The following is a 22332-nucleotide window of genomic DNA, read 5'->3' on the forward strand; positions in this document are numbered from 1 at the left end:
GTAAACATAAATGAGACCAGTCCAGCATAGAACATTCAATCGCGCAGCTAAGATGGTCTGCTCTAAAATATGGAAACCTTCTCTTCTATAAAGTCTCTCTCCCTCCCACCCTCGTTGTCTTGTCTTTCCAGCCCAAACACATGCCAATTGTTCTCCGCATCTGGACAGAAGAATAGATAAGAAGGAGTATCTCTCTTTCTTACATTCCATACCCAAGGTTAGCACACAGTATTTGCAGACAACCAAAAGACCACAATTGGAAGAAAAACACTAGCTGTTTTGTAATATGGTTATGAAATTAAAGAAGTAACACTTAAATACGGATATATGTAAACATCTGCTTCCGACAATTTGTTTGTGTATATATGTGTATGTGTGTGTGTGTGTATATGTGTGTATACAAGTGTATATGTGTGTATATACGTGTAGATGTATATATGTAAATGTGTATATATGTATGTGTGCATATATGTGTTTATATGTATGTATGTATATATGTATATATGCATAAATATGTATATTTGTATATGTATATATATGTATATGTGTATATGTATATATGAATATGTATATATGTGTATAAATTTCGCCACACCTAGTGTGTGTGTGTGACAATCATGGGTACTTTAACTTTAACTTTAATATATGTATATGTGTATATTTGTATATGTATGTATATTTATATATGTATGTATATTTACTTATGTATGTATATATATATATATATATATACGAATGTGTATATGTGTGTATGTATGTGTGTAAAAATATGTATATGTGTATAAATGTGTATTTGTATATATGTATGTGTGTATATATGTTTATGTATGTATGTACATATGTAAATGTGTATATATGTATATTTGTATATGTGTGTATACATGTATATATGTATGTATATAAATGTGTGTACATATATATATGTATATGTGTATATATGTATCTGTGTATACTGTATTTGTGTCTATATTTATATAAGTGTGTGTGTGTGTGTGTGTGTGTGTATATAAAAATATGTGTGTGTGTGTGTATTTATATATATATATATATATATATATATATATATATATATATATATATATTTATTAATTTATTAATTAATGTATATATTTATTTATTTATTTATATATATATATATATATATATATATATATATATATATATATATATATATATATATATATATATATATATATATATATATATATATATATATGTTTGTTAAAAATATTTAAGATTTAGTTCCATATGTGTTCGTATTGCTCCAAATCATGCATATACCAGTAATTAAAGTCATGTTCAGGTCAAAATTATGTAAAAATAGTTTCACACACATATTAAACATAATTGCATTCTCCATTAAATATCAGAAAAGATATTTAAAATTGACATGATCACAATTTTTACCATTGTTGTGATTGTCCACTGCTTGCCGGTCAAAAATCAGAATTAAACATTTCCATTTAGCTTTTAATAGTTGGCCATTATCATATCTTAACGAGCTCTCAGTACCAGGAACCATTAGATCGCCTCGTGCCCTAAGTTAAGTTAAGACCTTTTTGCGCTTAGATTCCGGCGACTCTCCTGTGGAAACATATTCTACTTTTAGGTTTAGGAGGCAGGCTCGTTTTCCTCCTCCCAAATTTCCCCCTTTTTTTTTTAAGTAAGCTCGTAGCTTCTGGTTAAGGCTGAGTCAGACTGGCCTTGAACTTGCGGTTCCACTGCCAGAGGACAGCATGATGCAAGAAAACCCCCCTTCCTCTCATCTATGTTAAAATATGATAGGGAAAAACAAAAAAAAACCCTCTGGTTATTTTGTGATTTCTCATCTTTTCACGTTTTTGCATGTTTTTGAGGAACTTTAGGGTGCTGAATTGAAACCGCAACCAAGTTCTTGCAACGACTGTTTTTTTTAAATTTTTATTATTTGCATCACAAAAAACATCACAGAACAAAACAAATAAAAAAAAAAATTATATAAATATTTCTTAACGAAACTGTCAATTTAGTTATATTTTTTGCGCTTTAAGCCAAACCGCACATTTTTAAAAAATTTATTCTGCCAATCTTTCACGATCTTTATGTAAGACAAGAACACGTGGTTTTCGTTTTGCTATGCATTCCAAGTCGTTAAATACGACAAGTACAAGGTGCAGCTAAAAGGAGTACACGAGTTAAAGGGAGTACACAAGTCTAAAACACATCCAAAAACCGCCGATTAACCAAATAATAGAGATATTGTTATTACAAGCGCTGACGCAGACGATCAATTTTTTAGCGCTAGAGCGCTAACCAGCTTATGCTGCTATATTGACATGCTGAGCCGCTGCGTCGCCTCTGAGTTGGTGAAAGTTATTACTAGATTATAAATCATGCCGCTCACCTGGATAGTAGAAGGTTGCGAACATAAACCGAGAAATTGGTCATCTTTGATATTCAATTCATACTCTGCGATGCCAAGAATTTTTTATTTTTTTTATTTTAAATCTGTGTGAGGATTATGATTAATTTTAGTTACTCTTGCGAGAATCCTGGAGAAGGCCTGAGAGTATGCTTATCCAGTCTACATGTGCTTTGTGGATTTGGAGAAGGGCGTAGATCTTCCTCGGTAGATCTTGTGGGAGGTACTGAGGGGAACCCTGCCGAGGGCCATCCAATCTCTGTACAACCAAAGCGAGAGTTGTGTCCGGGTGCTTGGATGTAAGTCGGATCCGTTTCCACTGGGAGTTGGTCTCCGCCGGGGCTGCGTTCTGTCACCTATCCTGTTTGTGATTTTCATGGACAGGATTTCTAGGCAGAGTCGTGCCACATTTCGACCTGACAGTGTTGCCAACTTTGCGACCCTCTTGTGGGGTTGTCCCGATACCAATATTTTTGTACCGGTACCAAAATGTGTTTCGATATTTTTCTAAATAAAGGGCACCACAAAAAAATTCCATTATTGGCTTTATTTGAACAAAAAAAAATCTTAGGGTACATTAAACATATGTTTATTATTTTTAGAAGCTAACTAAATCAAGAGATAAGATGGCTTCTAAAGCACGACACAAAATCGAATTAGTCCTTAAATAAAATAGTGAACATACAAGACTACTTGTCTTTTATTAGTAAGTAAACAAACAAAGACTCCGGTAGTACCGACGGAATCCGGTTGGTGCCTATAAAAGTATTAAATTCAGTACCCGGCGCAGTCTCCACATTGATCGTCCCCAGTAAATGGCCTCATTGTGTGAGACATAAATTGCACGCTATACCTCCAGCGATGGTTTGGATGACTCGAGTTTTGTCACATCCTATCCAACTTCCCGTGAACAAAATAACGGCGACGACATTTCCCCTATTTCACAAGCTGATATTTTTCTAAATAAAAGGGACCACAAAAAAATTATTTTATTGTCTTTATTTGAACAAAAAAAAATCTGAGGGTACATTAAACATATGTTTATTATTCTTAGAAGCTAACTACGTCAAGAGATAAGATGGCTTCTAAAGCACAACACAATGCGATAAGACACCAATCTGTACTGACTATATTTTGGTACCGGTTTTATTTTAACATAATGAAACCCATGTTTCTTATTACAATCGAATAACAATTTAGTCCTTAAATAAAATAGTGAACATACAAGACTACTTGTCTTTTATTAGTAAGTAGACAAACAAAGACTCCGGTAGTACCGACGGAATCCGGTCGGTGCCTATAAAAGTATTAAATTCGGTACCCGACGCAATCTCCACATTGATCGTCCCCAGTAAATGGCCTCATTGTGTGAAAAATAAATTGCAACGCTATACCTCCAGCGATGGTTTGGATGACTCGAGTTCTGTCACATCCCATCCAACTTCCCGTGAACAAAATAACGGCGCCAACAGTTCCCGTATTTCACAAGCTGATTGAGCGTGTACAATTGGAATACGGCTGTTGATAACGGCGTGGTTGACTGCGAGGTGAGGCCGGGGCGGACATGTTCTTGAATGCTAAACACCGCCACATCTACCGGGCGTCGAATCTCGCCAATCCAAATTAAAATTTCAAATCGACAGGTGCCACATTTCGACCTGACAGTGTTGCCAACTTTGTGGGGTTGTCCCGATACCAATATTTTGGTACCGGTACTAAAATGTGTTTTGATATTTTTCTAAATAAAGGGGACCACAAAAAAATTCCATTATTGGCTTCATTTTAACAAAAAAAAATCTGAGGGTACATTAAACATATGTTTATTATTCTTAGAAGCTAACTACATTAAGAGATAAGCTGGCTTCTAAAGCGACACAATGCGATAAGACACCAATCTGTACTGACTATATTTTGGTACCGGTTTTATTTTAACAAAATGAAACATGTGTTTCTTATTGCAATTAAATAACAATTTAGCCCTTAAATAAAATAGTGAACATACAAGTCAACTTGTCTTTTATTAGTAAGTAAACAAACAAAGATAAAAGTATTAAATTTGGTACCCGGCGCAATCTCCACATTGATCGTCCCCAGTAAATGGCCTCATTGTGTGAGACATAAATTGCACGCTATACCTCCAGCGATGGTTTGGATGACTCAAGTTCTGTCACATCCCATCCAACTTCCCGTGAACAAAATAACGGCGCCGACATTACCCCTATTTCACAAGCTGATTGAGCGCGTACAATTGGAATACGGCTGTTGATAACGGCGTGGTTGACTGCGAGGTGAGGCCGGGGCGGACATGTTCTTGAATGCTAAACACCGTCACATTTACCGGGCGTCGAATCTCGCCAATCCAAATTAAAATGTCAAATCGACAGGTGCCACATTTCGACCTGATAGTGTTGCCAACTTCGCTACCCTCTTGTGGGGTTGTCCCGATACCAATATTTTGGTACCGGTACCAAAATATGTTTCGATATTTTTCTAAATAAAAGGGACCACAAAAAAATTCTATTATTGGCTTTATTTTAACAAAAAAAAATCTGAGGGTACATTAAACATGTTTATTATTCTTAGAAGCTAACTACATCAAGAAATAGCTGGCTTCTAAAGCACAATACAATGCGATAAGACACCAATCTGTACTGACTATATTTTGGTACCGGTTTTATTTTAACATAATGAAAACCCATGTTTCTTATTGCAATCGAATAACAATTTAGTCCTTAAATAAAATAGTGAACATTCAAGACAACTTGTCATTTATCAGTAAGTAAACAAACAAAGACTCTGGTAGTACCGACAGAATCCGGTCGGTGCCTATAAAAGTATTAAATTCAGTACCCGACGCAATCTCCACATTGATCGTCCCCAGTAAATGGCCTCATTGTGTGAGACATAAATTGCAATGCTATACCTCCAGCGATGGTTTGGATGACTCGAGTTCTGTCACATCCCATCCAACAACTTCCTGTGAGCAAAATAACGGCGCCGACATTTCTCGTAGCTGATTGAGCGCGTACAATTTGAATACAGCTGTTGATGACGACCTGATTGACTGCGAGGTGAGGCCGGGGCAGACATGTTCTTGAATGCTAAACACCGCCACGTCTACCGGGCATCGAATCTCGCCAATCCAAATTAAAATGTCAAATCGACAGGTGCCACATTTCGACCTGATAGTGTTGCCAACTTCGCTACCCTCTTGTGGGGTTGTCCCAATACCAATATTTTGGTACCGGTACCAAAATGTGTTTCGATATTTTTCTAAATAAAAGGGACCACAAAAAATTATATTATTGGCTTTATTTTAACAAAAAAATATCTGAGGGTACAATAAAAATATGTTTATTATTCTTAGAAGCTAACTACGTCAAGAGATAAGCTGGCATCTAAAGCACAACACAATGCGATAAGACACCAATCTGTACTGACTATATTTTGGTACCGGTTTTATTTTAACATAATGAAACATATGTTTCTTATTGCAATCGAATAACAATTTAGTCCTTAAATAAAATAGTGAACATACAAGACTACTTGTCTTTTATTAGTAAGTAAACAAACAAAGATAAAAGTGTTAAATTTGGTACCCGGCGCAATCTCCACATTGATCGTCCCCAGTAAATGGCCTCATTGTGTGAGACATAAATTGCAACGCTATACCTCCAGCGATGGTTAGGATGACTCGAGTTCTGTCACATCCTATCCAACTTCCTGTGAGCAAAATAATGGTGCCGACATTTCTCGTAGCTGATTGAGCGCGTACAATTTGAATACAGCTGTTGATGATGTCGTGATTGGCTGTGAGGTGAGGCCGGGGCGGACATGTTCTTGAATGCTAAACACCGCCACATCTACCGGGCGTCGAATCTCGCCAATCCAAATTAAAATGTCAAATCGACAGGTGCCACATTTCGACCTGACAGTGTTGCCAACTTCGTGGGATTGTCCCGATACCAATGTTTTGGTACCGGTACCAAAATGTGTTTCGATATTTTTCTAAATAAAGGGGACCACAAAAAAATTCCATTATTGGCTTTATTTAACAAAAAAAATCTTAGGGTACAGAAGCTAACTACATCAAGAGATAAGCTGGCTTCTAAAGCACAACACAATGCGATAAGACACCAATCTGTACTGACTAGGGTTGTCACGATCTCAATATTTTGGTACCGGTTTTATTTTAACAAAATGAAACCTATATTTCTTATTGCAATCGAATAACAATGTAGTCCTTAAATAAAATAGTGAACATACAACACAACTTGTCTTTTATTAGTAAGTAAACAAACAAAGATTCCGGTAGTACAGACGGAATCCGGTCGGTGCCTATGAAAGTATTAAATTCGGTACCCGACGCAATCTCCACATTGATCGTCCCCAGTAAATGGCCTCATTGTGTAAGACATAAATTGCACATTATTCCTCCAGCGATGGTTTGGATGACTCGAGTTCTGTCACATCCCATTCAACTTCCTGTGAACAAAATAACGGCGCCAACAGTTCCCGTATTTCACAAGCTGATTGAGCGCGTACAATTTGACTACAGCTGTTGATAACTGCGAGGTGAGGCCGGGGCGGACATGTTCTGAATGCTAAACACCGCCACGTCTACCGGGCGTCGAATCTCGCCAATGCAAATTAAAATGTAGCGCCAAGCTCTTTGGCCCTGCCTCAAGTCGGCAATCAGCTGCTGAAGATTGACAAGCGCCGAGCGACAACTTATCAGCCGTCCGTGACTCACATGGGTAAAAAATAAAGTCCCGGTAGGCCTTGGCTAACATCTGCCGCCTCGTGTGGAGATAAACGCAATGAGTGTAATGCATGTGTCAATCAATGTCCCCTGTGTTCAAAGTCTTCACCTCCGAGGCCATGACTCCTCTCCGAAGGTGAAACGCAGAAGGAAAACCGGAGAAAAAGTAATCCCAGCAAAACGGAAAACCTGAGAAAAAGTTGTCCCAATAAAACGGAAAACCGGAGAAAAAGTTGTCCCAATAAAACGGAAAACCAAGGAAAAATCATCCCAATAAAGTGGAAAACAGGAGAAAAATTAATCCCAATAAAATGGAAAACTGGAGAAAAAGTCGTCCCAATAAAACGGAAAACCGGAGAAAAAGTCATCCCAATAAAACGGAAAACAAGAGAAAAAGTCATCCCAATAAAACGGAAAACAGGAGAAAAATTCATCCCAATAAAATGAAAAACTGGAGAAAAAGTCGTCCCAATAAAATGGAAAACCGGACAAAAATTCATCCCAATAAAATGGAAAATCAGAGAAAAAGTCATCCCAGTAAAATGAAAAACCGGAGAAAAAGTCGTCCCAGTAAAATGGAAAACCGGAGAAAAAGTTGTCCCAATAAAATGGAAAACCGGAGAAAAAGTCTTCTCAATAAAATGGAAAACCGGAGAAAAAGTCGTCTCAATAAAATGGAAAACCGGAGAAAAAGTCGTCCCAGTAAAATGGAAAACCGTAGAAAAAGTCGTCCCAGTAAAATGGAAAACCGGAGAAAAAGTCGTCTCAGTAAAATGGAAAACCGGAAAAAAAGTCGTCCCAGTAAAATGGAAAACCGGAGAAAAAGTTGTCCCAGTAAAATGGAAAACCGGAGAAAAAGTCGTCCCAGTAAAATGGAAAACCGGAGAAAAAGTCGTCCCAGTAAAATGAAAAACCGGAGAAAAAGTCGCCCCAATAAAATGGAAAACCGGAGAAAAAATTGTCCCAATAAAATGGAAAACCGGAGAAAAAGTTGTCCCAATAAAATGGGAAACCGGAGAAAAGGTTTCCCAATAAAATTGAAAACCGGAGAAAAAGTTGTCCCAATAGAATGGGATACCGGAGAAAAAGTTGTCCCAATAAAATGGAAAACCGGAGAAAAAGTCGTCCCAGTAAAATGGAAAACCGGAGAAAAAGTCGTCCCAATAAAATGGGAAACCGGAGAAAAAGTTGTCCCAGTAAAATGGAAAACCGGAGAAAAAGTCATCCCAGTAAAATGGAAAACCGGAGAAAATGTTTTCCCAATAAAATGGAAAACCAGAGAAAAAGTTGTCTCAGTAAAATGGAAAACTGGAGAGATAGTCATCCCAATAAAACGGAAAACCGGAGAAAAAGTCGTCCCAATAAAATGGAAAACCGGACAAAAAGTCATCCTAATGAAATGGAAAACCAGACAAAAATTCATCCCAATAAAATGGAAAACCGGACAAAAAGTCGTCCCAGTAAAATGGAAAACCGGAGAAAAAGTCATCCCAGTAAAATGGAAAACCGGAGAAAATGTTTTCCCAATAAAATGGAAAACCAGAGAAAAAGTTGTCTCAGTAAAATGGAAAACTGGAGAGATAGTCATCCCAATAAAACGGAAAACCGGAGAAAAAGTCGTCCCAATAAAATGGAAAACCGGACAAAAAGTCATCCTAGTGAAATGGAAAACCAGACAAAAATTCATCCCAATAAATTGGAAAACCGGACAAAAAGTCATCCCAGTAAAATGGAAAACCGGGGAAAAATTTGTCCCAATAAAATGGAAAACCGGATAAAAAGTTTTCCATATAAATTGGAAAACCGGAGAAAAAGTTATCCCAGTAAAACAGAAAACCGGAGAAAAAGTCAGGGTCAACCCTTCCGCTCGTCCTTGAGCGACTTACATAAGACGGAGAGAACGCAGGCGGTTCCGGCGTAATGGTCCCCGGAACCACTGCTGACACGCGTCTTGTTGATTAACTTCATCCGGTCGGTGCCTATGAAAGTATTAAATTCGGTACCCGACGCAATCTCCACATTGATCGTCCCCAGTAAATGGCCTCATTGTGTAAGACATAAATTGCACATTATTCCTCCAGCGATGGTTTGGATGACTCGAGTTCTGTCACATCCCATTCAACTTCCTGTGAACAAAATAACGGCGCCAACAGTTCCCGTATTTCACAAGCTGATTGAGCGCGTACAATTTGACTACAGCTGTTGATAACTGCGAGGTGAGGCCGGGGCGGACATGTTCTGAATGCTAAACACCGCCACGTCTACCGGGCGTCGAATCTCGCCAATGCAAATTAAAATGTAGCGCCAAGCTCTTTGGCCCTGCCTCAAGTCGGCAATCAGCTGCTGAAGATTGACAAGCGCCGAGCGACAACTTATCAGCCGTCCGTGACTCACATGGGTAAAAAATAAAGTCCCGGTAGGCCTTGGCTAACATCTGCCGCCTCGTGTGGAGACAAACGCAATGAGTGTAACGCATGTGTCAATCAATGTCCCCTGTGTTCAAAGTCTTCACCTCCGAGGCCATGACTCCTCTCCGAAGGTGAAACGCAGAAGGAAAACCGGAGAAAAAGTAATCCCAGCAAAACGGAAAACCGGAGAAAAAGTTGTCCCAATAAAACGGAAAACCGGAGAAAAAGTCATCCCAATAAAGTGGAAAACAGGAGAAAAGTTAATCCCAATAAAATGGAAAACTGGAGAAAAAGTCGTCCCAATAAAACGGAAAACCGGAGAAAAAGTCATCCCAATAAAACGGAAAACAGGAGAAAAAGTCATCCCGATAAAACAGAAAACAGGAGAAAAATTCATCCCAATAAAATGAAAAACTGGAGAAAAAGTCGTCCCAATAAAATGGAAAACCGGACAAAAATTCATCCCAATAAAATGGAAAATCAGAGAAAAAGTCATCCCAGTAAAATGGAAAACCGGAGAAAAAGTCGTCCCAGTAAAATGGACAACCGGAGAAAAAGTCGTCCCAATAAAATGGAAAACCGGAGAAAAAGTCTTCTCAATAAAATGGAAAACCGGAGAAAAAGTCGTCTCAATAAAATGGAAAACCGGAGAAAAAGTCGTCCCAGTAAAATGGAAAACCGGAGAAAAAGTCGTCCCAGTAAAATGGAAAACCGGAGAAAAAGTCATCTCAGTAAAATGGAAAACCGGAAAAAAAGTCGTCCCAGTAAAATGGAAAACCGGAGAAAAAGTTGTCCCAGTAAAATGGAAAACCGGAGAAAAAGTCGTCCCAGTAAAATGGAAAACCGGAGAAAAAGTCGTCCCAGTAAAATGAAAAACCGGAGAAAAAGTCGCCCCAATAAAATGGAAAACCGGAGAAAAAATTGTCCCAATAAAATGGAAAACCGGAGAAAAAGTTGTCCCAATAAGATGGGAAACCGGAGAAAAGGTTTCCCAATAAAATTGAAAACCGGAGAAAAAGTTGTCCCAATAGAATGGGATACCGGAGAAAAAGTTGTCCCAATAAAATGGAAAACCGGAGAAAAAGTCGTCCCAGTAAAATGGAAAACCGGAGAAAAAGTCGTCCCAATAAAATGGGAAACCGGAGAAAAAGTTGTCCCAGTAAAATGGAAAACCGGAGAAAAAGTCATCCCAGTAAAATGGAAAACCGGAGAAAATGTTTTCCCAATAAAATGGAAAACCAGAGAAAAAGTTGTCTCAGTAAAATGGAAAACTGGAGAGATAGTCATCCCAATAAAACGGAAAACCGGAGAAAAAGTCGTCCCAATAAAATGGAAAACCGGACAAAAAGTCATCCTAGTGAAATGGAAAACCAGACAAAAATTCATCCCAATAAAATGGAAAATCGGACAAAAAGTCATCCCAGTAAAATGGAAAACCGGAGAAAAATTTGTCCCAATAAAATGGAAAACCGGAGAAAAAGTTTTCCATATAAATTGGAAAACCGGAGAAAAAGTTGTCCCAGTAAAACAGAAAACCGGAGAAAAAGTCAGGGTCAACCCTTCCGCTCGTCCTTGAGCGACTTACATAAGACGGAGAGAACGCGGGCGGTTCCGGCGTAATGGTCCCCGGAACCACTGCTGACACGCGTCTTGTTGATTAACTTCATCCAGGGGGGTGGGGGTGGGGGGGGGGTCGTAACCCAGAGTTTTTGGGCCCCCCTAACAGCAACACATTTCCTACCGGAAGGGACCGAGAGAGAGAGACGGATGACTAAGTGGGATACGTCACTTTGTGTGTGAGTGAAACACCCACAACAAAGAGTAAGGCGTTAAAATAGGACATTCTCAGTAGGGTTGTTGTACTAGTATAGTACTGCGATACTAATGAATCATATTCTGTACAATACCGCCTCTGAAAAGTACCTGTATCATTATCACTGGAGGACGAGGAATAGCTAAACATGCTTCACTACACACCGTAGGAGGATACAATAGCTCAGCGGCGTCACAATGTAAACAAACACCATGGGTGGATCTACACCTGACATCCACTGTAATGATACCAAGTACAGAAGCGTATCTAGTAGTGTTGTCTCGATACCAATATTTTGGTGCCGCTACCAAAATGTATTTCGATATTTTTCTAAATAAAGGGGACCACAAAAAATTTCATTATTGGCTTTATTTTAACAATACATTTTAACAAAGGGGACAAACTATAAAAAATGAATTATTAATCTACTTGTTCATTTACTGTTAATATCTGCTTATTTTCTCTTTTAACATGTTCTATCTACACTTCTGTTAAAATGTAATAATCACTTATTCTTCTCTTGTTTGGATACTTTACATTAGTTTTGGATGATACCACACATTTAGGTATCGATCCGATACCAAGTCGTTACAGGATCAGACATTGGTCATATTCAAAGTCCTCATGTGTCCAGGGACATATTTACTGAGTTTATAAACATAATACAAATTTCAACGAAAGAAAAATTTAAGTATCGACCAGATACGATCTTGTACTTGGTATCATTACAGTGGATGTCAGGTGTAGATCCACTTATGGCATTTGTTTACACTCAGGAACGGCGTCATTAGCGGTGACGCCGGTGAGCTATTGTATCCTCCTACGGTGTGTAGTGAAGCATGTTTAGCTATTCCCCGTCCTCCAGTGATAAAGATACTTGTAAGAAACTTACTTCATTTGTCACCATGGAGGCGAGGATAAGTGATTCGAGAGTACTTTTTAGAGGCGGTATAGTACCGAATATGATACATTAGTATCACTGTACTATACTAATACCGGTATACCGTACAACCGTAGTATTTAGTCGATACTACTATGATTACATCGATATTTTTTTAAATCACAAAATCTTTTTGCCTTTTTAAAACATGTATATTATGTTTATAAACTCAGGAAATATGTACACACGAGGACTTTGAATATTACCAATGTATGATCCCGTAACTACTTGGTATCGGATCGATACCTAAATGTGTGGTATCATCCAAAACTAATGTAAAGTATCAAAGAAGAGAAGAATAAGTGATTATAACATTTTAACAGAAGTGTAGATAGAACATGTTAAAACGGAAAATAAGCAGATATTAACAGTAAATGAACAAGTAGATTAATAATCCATTTTTTACAGTTTGTCCCTCTGTTAAAATGTATTGTTTTTTGTGGTCCACTTTATTTAGAAAAGTATCGAATAGTATCAAAATACTTTTTGGTACCGGTACCAAAATATTGGTATCGAGACAACACTACTATATACGCTTCTATACTTGGTATCATTACAGTGGATGTCAGGTGTAGATCCACCCATGACATTTGTTTACATTGTGACGCCGGTAGCAAATTTATAGGTAGAAAAATAACACAATATGTTACAAATTAGACTAATTAGGAGTCTTTGTTTTTTTACTTACTACTAAAAGACAAGTTGTCTAGTATGTTCACTATTTTATTTAAGGACTAAATTACAATAATAAACATATGTTTAATGTACCCTAAGATTTTTTTGTTAAAATAAAGCCAATAATTACATTTTTTGTGGTGCCTTTTATTTAGAAAAGTATCGAAATACATTTTGGTACCAGTACCAAAATATTGGTATGGGGACAACACTAATTGTCAGTATGTTTGCATTTTTCCTTCATCTGTGACTTGTTTGATTGTGATTTTTCCACACTGGCACACAGTCTGTGTTTGTGTGACTAAGTACACAATATGTGTTTGCACTTTAGCATCTTGAGCAAACTTGCTGTTCTGCAGGGTCTGGCCATTTGTCTTCGTGCATTTTTATTTAATTAAAAAACAAAGTTTTTTAAACCCGCTGGTAACAACATGGTGCTCAATCTAAAATGATCCGGTGGCATGGTTGTATCACATTGTTATGGAGGCATTCTTCTGACAACACAACATGTAATCGTGGCAGTAGATGGCTGTATTGTGCTACAGCAGTCTTTCTTCTAGAAGGTGTTGAGTTGACCAGCTCTTCCTCCCAGCGAATCTAAGTTACTGGTCAATCCCAAGTTCTTTCGATGACATATATGCTGAGTAAGAAGGACCATCAAGACAGAATTGGAATATTTTCAAGTTCAACTTAACCAATACATTCATATCGGCTACTCTAGTTGATCTGACATTCAAACGGAAAAGCCAACTTCTTGCACACAAAGAAAACCCCCATCTCCCCCCTTGCAACACTGATAAGAAAAAAGAGTGGGGGTTGTAGTTCACATTCCAAGGGTGAAAACACAACCAGGCATCTGAAATGTCAAAAGAAACTGGTAGAATATACAAAGGAAAAGCACTAGACGATCCAAACATGGCTATGAATAAAGACAGAACTCTTAAACGTACATGCATTCTCCACAAGGGCCACAACACTGTTGTAATAAACGTGTCCACCACTTGTGGCAGTCATGACATCCTCGAAAAAACAAGAAGAAGAGCTTGAAGTCATAGAAGTTTCTTAACCGCAAAAATTACAACTATTATTAAACATATGATATTACTGTTTATTAAACAGTAATATTTAAATAATTATTAAACAGAGACTCTGTGTCTATCTAAACGCCAACTTCTGAGTTACAACATATAGAGGTTTGTTTTCCGGTCACTTCCACGTGATAATCTCCTTACATGGTCAGGCTGTACCCTCCTGAATCAACACACACCCAGACAGAGAAAGAAGGAATATAAGAAGATTATCCGGCTCCTCCAGGTTAGGAGTGCCTCATATTGGACTTAACCTCCTCCAGGTACTGCAGACCTGCATAATGACACTTGCTTGTAGTAAAGCAACTTTTTGTTCAGCAAAGCTTTTGATCCAGCCGCGCTGTCGTGTCGCCCTTCTGTCTGGACGAGGACGGCAAGACCATGAAATGCACATCGGTAGCTAATTGCTTTGTAGATGTCGGGAACAGCGGGAGGCAGAGTGCAGGTAAAAAGGTGTCTAATGCTTAAACCAAAAATAAACAAAAGGTGAGTGCCGCTAAGAAAAGGCATTAAAGCTTAGGGAAGGCTATGCAGAACAAAACTAAAACTGAACTGGCTGCAAAGTAAACAAAACCAGAATGCTGGACGACAGCAAAGACTTACTCTGGAGCAAAGACGGCGTCCAAATTGTACATCCGGACATGACATGACAATCAACAATGGCCCCCATTCAGCGACCGACTTACAGAGTTTTTAAGGAGATTTTTGTATTCACCAATGTTTTCTTAGCTGGGATTTGTTCGTAGGTAAGAACAAAATCTACGAGTGCTCCAGAGCACTCTTAGGGTGGCCTATTTGTTCTTAAGTAGGACAAGTTCCCTTACTACTTCTATTGTCTAATGTTGAGAGAGAGAGAGAGAGAGAGAGAGAGAGAGAGAGAGAGAGAGAGAGAGAGAGAGAATGAATTGATTGACATACTTGCCAACCTTCCCGATTTACCCGGGACACTCCCGAATTTCAGTGCCCCTCCCGAAAATCTCCCGGGGGCAACCATTCTCGACCGATTTCCACCCAGACATCAATATTGGGGGCGTGCCTTAAAGGCACTGCCTTTGCGTGCCGGCCCAGTCACATAATATCTACGGCTTTTCAACAGCCATACAGGTCACACTGAGGGTGGCCGTATAAACAACTTTTAACACTGTTACAAATATGCACCACACTGTGAACCCACACTAAACAAGAATGACAAACACATTTCGGGAGAACATCCGCACCGTAACACAACATAAACACAACAGAACAAATACCCAGAATCCCTTGCATCCCTAACTCCTCCCGGCTACAATATACACCTCCGCTACCACCAAACCCGCCCCCCCAGGTATATTTTTCCTTGTGTGTGGTTGGGTAAGGGGGAGCAGAATGGTAGCTCAGAAACAGTCTGACCTGTCTGGGGATCGACAGAGAAGTACTGTTGGCCCTGGACCAGAGTGTACACCAGCTTGGCACTGTTCCCGTAAGTCGGGTCGTCGGCGTCTGTCGCTGTCACCCGGATGATGGAGGTGCCTGAAGGGAGGAGAGAAGAGGATGGAGGGTAAAAGGTTGAGAAATAGGAAAGGGTAAGTCGAGGGAAAAACAACAACAAGTCAAAATAAGTGAGATCTGTAGCTCAGCAGTAAATATACAGCATCACTTTAGGTGCATTAGACAGCTTTATATCCACTCCACTTCTCTCCCGTTTCAATCTTTTTCCACACTAAAGTGTGACAAATACTTTATTCACCTAATCCAAACACCTACACAAACACACCCTCCGCCCTCCCTCAGCCTCCCACTGTCTCACTTCATTTCTCCTCATCTCCGTCTCCAATTTCTTCTTTGCTCCCCTCCCCACCCCCCACCACCCGTTCAATCGGACCGTCTCCCGCTTTCACGCCTCTCACTTTACTCCCGTAAATCTTCTTTCTACGGCTCACCAAGTGTCAATTTGGCGGCAGCATTTTTTTGAATTGGTTTGCACGTTCCAAAAAAAAAAAAGAGAAAATAAATACAATCCAGAAAGCATTTCAGATATTGTGCATTCATACAAACGCACGCTCATAAATTGCATATTGGCGCCCGGGAGCAGGGGAGTGACACTTCTCTGTGAGTCTCAAGTCCAACAATGTGGGAGGAAGAAGAGGTTTTTGAGGACTCAACTGCTACTTTACGTCTGATTCAAGGCCCAACGTGAGGAGCAATAATTGTGTGTGTGTTTGTAGGGAGGGAATGCAGTCGTGGTCAAAAGTTGACATACACTACATAATGACCAAAAGGCGGGCTCACATTACACCAGTTTTAAAATCTCTGCATTGGCTCCCCGTGTCTTTCAGGGTCAATTTTAAGGTTCTTCTTATGGGATTGGACCTTGTTATCTTTCAGATTTGCTTTAACCCTATGAACCTTCCCCGGGCCCTGATATCCATACAGTCGCGGTCAAAAGTTTACATACACTTGTAAAGAACATAATCTCATGGCTGTCTTGAGTTTCCAATCATTTCTACAACTCTTATTTTTTTGTGATTGGAGCACATACTTGTTATTCACCAAAGTTTGGTTGTTTTATGAATGTGTTATGGTTCTACTGAAAATTCTGGTGATGTCAAAAAGCTACAATCAAATCTCTGAGCCAATTTAAATAGGGCTCATGTGATGCAGTCATTAGACTCGGTTACAAACGCGACAATGCTGAAAGTCAAAGGAACTCGGCACGGATCTGGAAAAAAAACAAATCTTTGACTTGAACAAGTCAGGGAAGCATTGCCGGCAGTAAGTCGGACACGTTTCCAGTGAGGGTTGGAGGAGAAAAGGGGAGTTCTTTAATCCCAGGAACACCAAGCCAACCGTCAAGCATGGTGGTGGTAGTGTTATGCTCTGGGCCTGTTTTGCTGCCAATGGAACTGGTGCTTTACAGAGAGTAAATGGGACAATGAAAAAGGAGGATTACTTCTAAATTCTTCAGGACAAGCTAAAATCATCAGCCCGGAGGTTGGGTCTTGGGCGCAGTTGGGTGTTCCAACAGGACAATGACCCCAAACACAGGTCAAAAGTGGTAAAGGAATGGCTAAATCAGGCTACAATGAAGGTGTTAGAATGGCCTTCCCATAGTGTGGACAATGCTGAAGAAACTAGTCCATGTCAGAAAACCAACAAATTTAGCTGAACTGCACCAATTTTGTCAAGAGGAGTGGTCAAAAATTCAAGCAGAAGCTTGTGGATGGCTACCAAAAGCGCCTTATTGCAGTGAAACTTGCCAAGGGACATGTAAGCAAATATTAACATTGCTGTATGTATACTTTTGACCAAGTCACATTTGCTCACATTTTCAGTAGAACCATAATAAATTCAGAAAAGAAGCAAACTTGATGAATGTTTTTTTGTGACCAACAAGTATGTGCTCCAATCACTCTATCACAAAAAATTAAGAGTTGTAGAAATTATTGGAAACTCAAGACAGCCATGAGATTATGTTCTTTACAAGTGTACGTAAACTTTTGACCACGACCGTATGGATATCAGGGCCCGGGGAAGGTTCATGGGGTAAAAGCAAATCTGAAAGATAACAAGGCCCAATCCCATAAGAAGAACCTTAAAATTGACCCTGAAACACACGGGGAGCCAATGCAGAGATTTTAAAACTGGTGTAATGTGAGCCCGCCTTTTGGTCTGCGTCAGGACACGTGCCGCCGAATTTTGGAGTAATTGCAAAGGTGCAATATCATTTTTAGGAAGACCAGAAAGCAGGGTGTGACAATCATCTACACGACTTGTAATAAAAGTATGCTTTAGCTGTCGGGTTCAAACACTGATGACATCTATTAAACAAGACAAGAGGCAAATAATTAAAGAGAGACAGAATTCAATTTGGACTCAATATATTGAGGAGAGTTGCCCAGACATTGTATCCTTTTACAATCTCCAGCACGCTCTCCCAAAAGATTGCACTCCTCCTTCTTTATTTGACTTTCTCCCCCCACCTGACCACAGCTGCTTCCAGAGGGAAGTGGGTCGTAAACAGCGTTGCCTTTGGTTACTGAACAGTTCAAAAGGAGAGGTCGTAAAATAGTTCAAAAAGAGTTCCATTAAATAGTTCAAAGAGAGTTCCATAAAATAGTTCAAACAGAGTTCGTAAAATACTTCAAAAAGAGTTCGTCTGGAAATTGGGCATATCCTGTCATCTCTCCGCTTTGAAGTCCCAGTGGAGTTTTACGAGCCTTCTTCTTGGTTGGTTTCAAAGACAGCCTTTTATCTTTTTGCCTGGAACTCATTTCAACACGAAGTTTTTTGTGATAACTTACAAACAATTATTCTATTAGCGTCTCCGTGTTGCTTGCAGAGCACCCTGGTAAATGTTGCATTGACACTTTCATAGAATAATCTTGATTGACTAAATATTATGCAGCTGCTAATAAACGGTTTATGAAACTATACCCATTGCTGAAACATTTAAAGGCCCCTTAGCGGCATTCACCAATTCCTCTTTACCGTGATCAATAGAGCGTTCACACTGCACTTCATGTTTGACTGATTTTTTCTTTTCACAAGAACAAAGAGCAATTATATCAGTCAGACGGCAGAGACCTTCAAAAAGACTTAAAAATACCCAGCTCCCGGTATTTATTATTTAAGGTAATACATAACTTTCTCCTGGCTTTTAGAGCCCAAGAGCGGTCCCTCGAAGTAGAACCTATTTTCAAAGGGGGCCGAGGGGGAGTTTAAATGTAGATTAAAGTTCTTTTTGTACATACAGGCTCACCGGAGCCACGCTCTGAATTACAATCCGAGGGCAGATTCCATCGCTCCAAATCTCTCAGCAACGCGAGTGCGGAACATTATTTCTATCTCTCGCCTGGGCTCTTTATTTCTATTCCGGGTACGTCGGGGATTTTTGGCGTGATCCTTGAGCAGCCATAGGGAGATGATCAGGTCACTGCATGCTCGTTGTTGGAACTCTCTCAATAAATGTCTTCATTTTGCAAAATATCAGGTGGTCGGTCTTGTAGAAACTTTGCTTGGGCCACTTTCGTGACTTCTGCGGTGCTTTTTTGTGGGTTTCTGGATCTACCTTCCCGGGAGGTTATTGGCTGCGAGCTCCCATCCCTCCAGGACTTGTTCTCCTCCAGGACCAGGAGGCGTGTGGGTTGGATCACAGCTGACTCTTCTCACCCTGGACACAAACTATTCTCCCCTCTCCCCTCAGGCAGGAGACTACGGTCCATCCAGACCCACACCTCCCGCCACCTGAACAGTTTTTTTCCCCTCGGCCATCAGGCACGTGAACAATAACAAGATCTGATAGCTCAGTTACAGCTCATTTTATTACCTATTCAGTGTTGTATGTGTTTTATGTTGCACGATTGCACCAAGACAAATTCCTAGTTTGTGAACCCGTTCTCAAACAATGGCAATAAAAACTATTCTGATTCTGAGCCTTTTGGCCGTGAGGACCAGCTCTTGGGTCTCTGCCACACCGGAGTCCATTTGGAGAGATGCGGAGGAAGAGACAGGGCTGCAGAGCTGGCGCTGGGCGCTGAGACGGACAGGCTTCACAGTGTCTCGGCCGAATGAGCAGGTATGAGACACCTCGGTCTCCTTGGACGTATCCTCGCTCATCCATGCAGACTGGACACTGGCCGAGAGTTGGTGGGCGGCCGAGGGTGGAGTCGGCTCTCTGGGTTGCTCTGTTGGGTCTGCTACTGTCTCTGGCCATGCTTCCCCCCCACCCCAGCAGACGATGGCGTGGAACACCGCAGAGGCCACCACAGTGTGTGTGGGTTTTGGAAATTATGTTTTTGATTAGTTGGGTGCTTTTTTGTGGGCTTCTGAATCTGCCTCCCGGGAGCCTTTTGGTCGTTGGGACCAGGTGCTGGGTCTCTGCCACACCGGAGTTCGTTTGGAGAGACTGGATGAGATGCGGCGGAAGAGACAGGGTTGCAGAGCTGGTGCCGGGCGTCGAGACGGACAGGCTTCACAGTGTCTTGGCCGAATGAGCAGGTATCGGACACCTCGGTCTCCTTGGACGTATCCTCGCTCATCCATGCAGACTGGACACTGGCCGAGAGTTGGTGGGCGGCCGAGGGTGGAGTCGGCTCTCTGGGTTGCTCTGTTGGGTCTGCTACTGTCTCTGGCCATGCTTCCCCCCCACCCCAGCAGACGATGGCGTGGAACACCGCAGAGGCCACCACAGTGTGTGTGGGTTTTGGAAATTATGTTTTTGATTAGTTGGGTGCTTTTTTGTGGGCTTCTGAATCTGCCTCCCGGGAGCCTTTTGGTCGTTGGGACCAGGTGCTGGGTCTCTGCCACACCGGAGTTCGTTTGGAGAGACTGGATGAGATGCGGAGGAAGAGACAGGGTTGCAGAGCTGGTGCCGGGCGTCGAGACGGACAGGCTTCACAGTGTCTTGGCCGAATGAGCAGGTATCGGACACCTCGGTCTCCTTGGACGTATCCTCGCTCATCCATGCAGACTGGACACTGGCCGAGAGTTGGTGGGCGGCCGAGGGTGGAGTCGGCTCTCTTGGTTGCTCTGTTGGGTCTGCTCCTGTCTCTGGCCATGCTCCCCGCCCACCCCAGCTGACGATGGTGTAGAACACCGCAGAAGCCACCACAGTGTGTGTGGGTGTTGAAATTATGTTTTTGTTTGGTTGGGTGCTTTTTTGTGGGCTTCTGTATCTACCTCCCGGGCGCCTTTTGGTCGTTGGGACCAGGTGCTGGGTCTCTGCCACACTGGAGTCCGTTTGGAGAGACTGGAGTAGATGCGGATGAAGAGACAGGGTTGCGGAGCTGGTGCCGGGCGCCGTGACGGACAGGCTTCATGGTGTCTTGGCTGAATGAGCAGGTATCGGACACCTCGGTCTCCTTGGACTCATCCTCGCTCATCCATACGAACTGGACACTGGCCGAGAGTTGGTGGGCGGCTGAGGGTGGAGTCAGCTCTCTTGGTTGCTTTCTTGGGTCTGCTCCTGTCTCTGGCCATGCTTCCCCTCCACCCCAGCAGACGATGGCGGGGGAACACCGCAGAGGCCACCACAGTGTGTGTGGGTGTTGAAATTATGTTTTTGTTCGGTTGGGTGCTTTTTTGTGGGCTTCTGTAACTACCTCCCGGGAGCCTTTTGGCCGTTGGGACCAGGTGCTGGGTCGCTGCCACACCGGAGTCCGTTTGGAGAGACTGGATGAGATGCGGAGGAAGAGACAGGGTTGCGGAGCTGGCGCCGGGACGGACAGGCTTCACGGTTTCTTGGCTGAATGAGCGTGTATCGCACGCCTCGGTCTCCTTGGACGCATCCTCTGGGGACTGGACACTGGCCGAGAGTTGGTGGGCGGCCGAGGGTGGAGTCGGCTCTCTTGGTTGCTTTGTTGGGTCTGCTCCTGTCTCTGGCCATGCTCCCCCCACTCCAGCAGGCGTAGAACACCGCAGAGGCCACCACAGTGTGTGTGGGTGTTGAAATTATGTTTTTGTTCGGTTGGGTGCTTTTTTGTGGGCTTTTGTATCTACCTCCCGGGAGATTTTTGGCCGTTGTGACCAGGTGCTGGGTCGCTGTCACACCGGAGTCCGTTTGGAGAGACTGGATGAGATGCGGAGGAAGAGACAGGGTTGCGGAGCTGGCGCCGGGACGGACAGGCTTCACGGTTTCTTGGCTTAATGAGCATGTATCGCACGCCTCGGTCTCCTTGGGGACTGGACACTGGCCAAGAGTTGGTTGCTTTGTTGGGTCTGCTCCTGTCTCTGGCCATGCTCCCCCCACTCCAGCAGGCGTAGAACACCGCAGAGGCTACCACAGTGTGTGTGGGTGTTGAAATGATGTTTTTGTTTGGAAGATCTGCAGCCTGCCGCTGTAGCCTCCACTCCCTCCCCTCTGTTGTAAGTCTTGAGACGTACGTTGTAATATGTATATTTGCTTTGCAATGGAGGTTTTTTCCCACTCCAGACTAGATTGTATTTTTTTTTAGTCATCCTCCCCCAGCGTTGACCTTTTTCCCACCTTTTACGGGGCGCCTTGTGGCGACCCATCAGCGTTCCCGTTCTGAAACCCTGTACTCTTGTTTGTTTGTCTAATCTTGAACAGGTTTGTGCTGAAAACAAAGTTCCGTTGTACTTGTGCAACGACCAAAAAGACCTACCTACCTACCTATGCTGCAATCGTGTGTGCACAATGTGTATTATTGGTTGATTATTATTATTTTTGTGTTGTTTTACTTTTGTGGCTGTGTGTAGAAGTGGCATTGCTGGAGTGGCAGCTGGTTGCATCAGCTCTGCTCTTTTG

The 22332-nt window shown here is 41.6% G+C and overlaps 1 protein-coding gene across 1 annotated transcript in view; it reads right to left on the reverse strand.

Moving 5' to 3' along the window:
- Positions 1 to 22332, reverse strand: part of cdh24b (cadherin 24, type 2b) — a 576558-nt gene that overhangs the window by 210024 nt on the left and 344202 nt on the right. The window contains exon 5 of the mRNA XM_061935917.1: positions 15477 to 15596. Within this exon, the coding sequence (XP_061791901.1) occupies positions 15477 to 15596 (120 nt within the window). The remainder of the gene's footprint in view (positions 1 to 15476; positions 15597 to 22332) is intronic.

Source organism: Nerophis lumbriciformis, linkage group LG03 (assembly GCF_033978685.3).
Source record: "Nerophis lumbriciformis linkage group LG03, RoL_Nlum_v2.1, whole genome shotgun sequence".
NCBI classification, from domain to species: Eukaryota; Metazoa; Chordata; class Actinopteri; order Syngnathiformes; family Syngnathidae; genus Nerophis; species Nerophis lumbriciformis.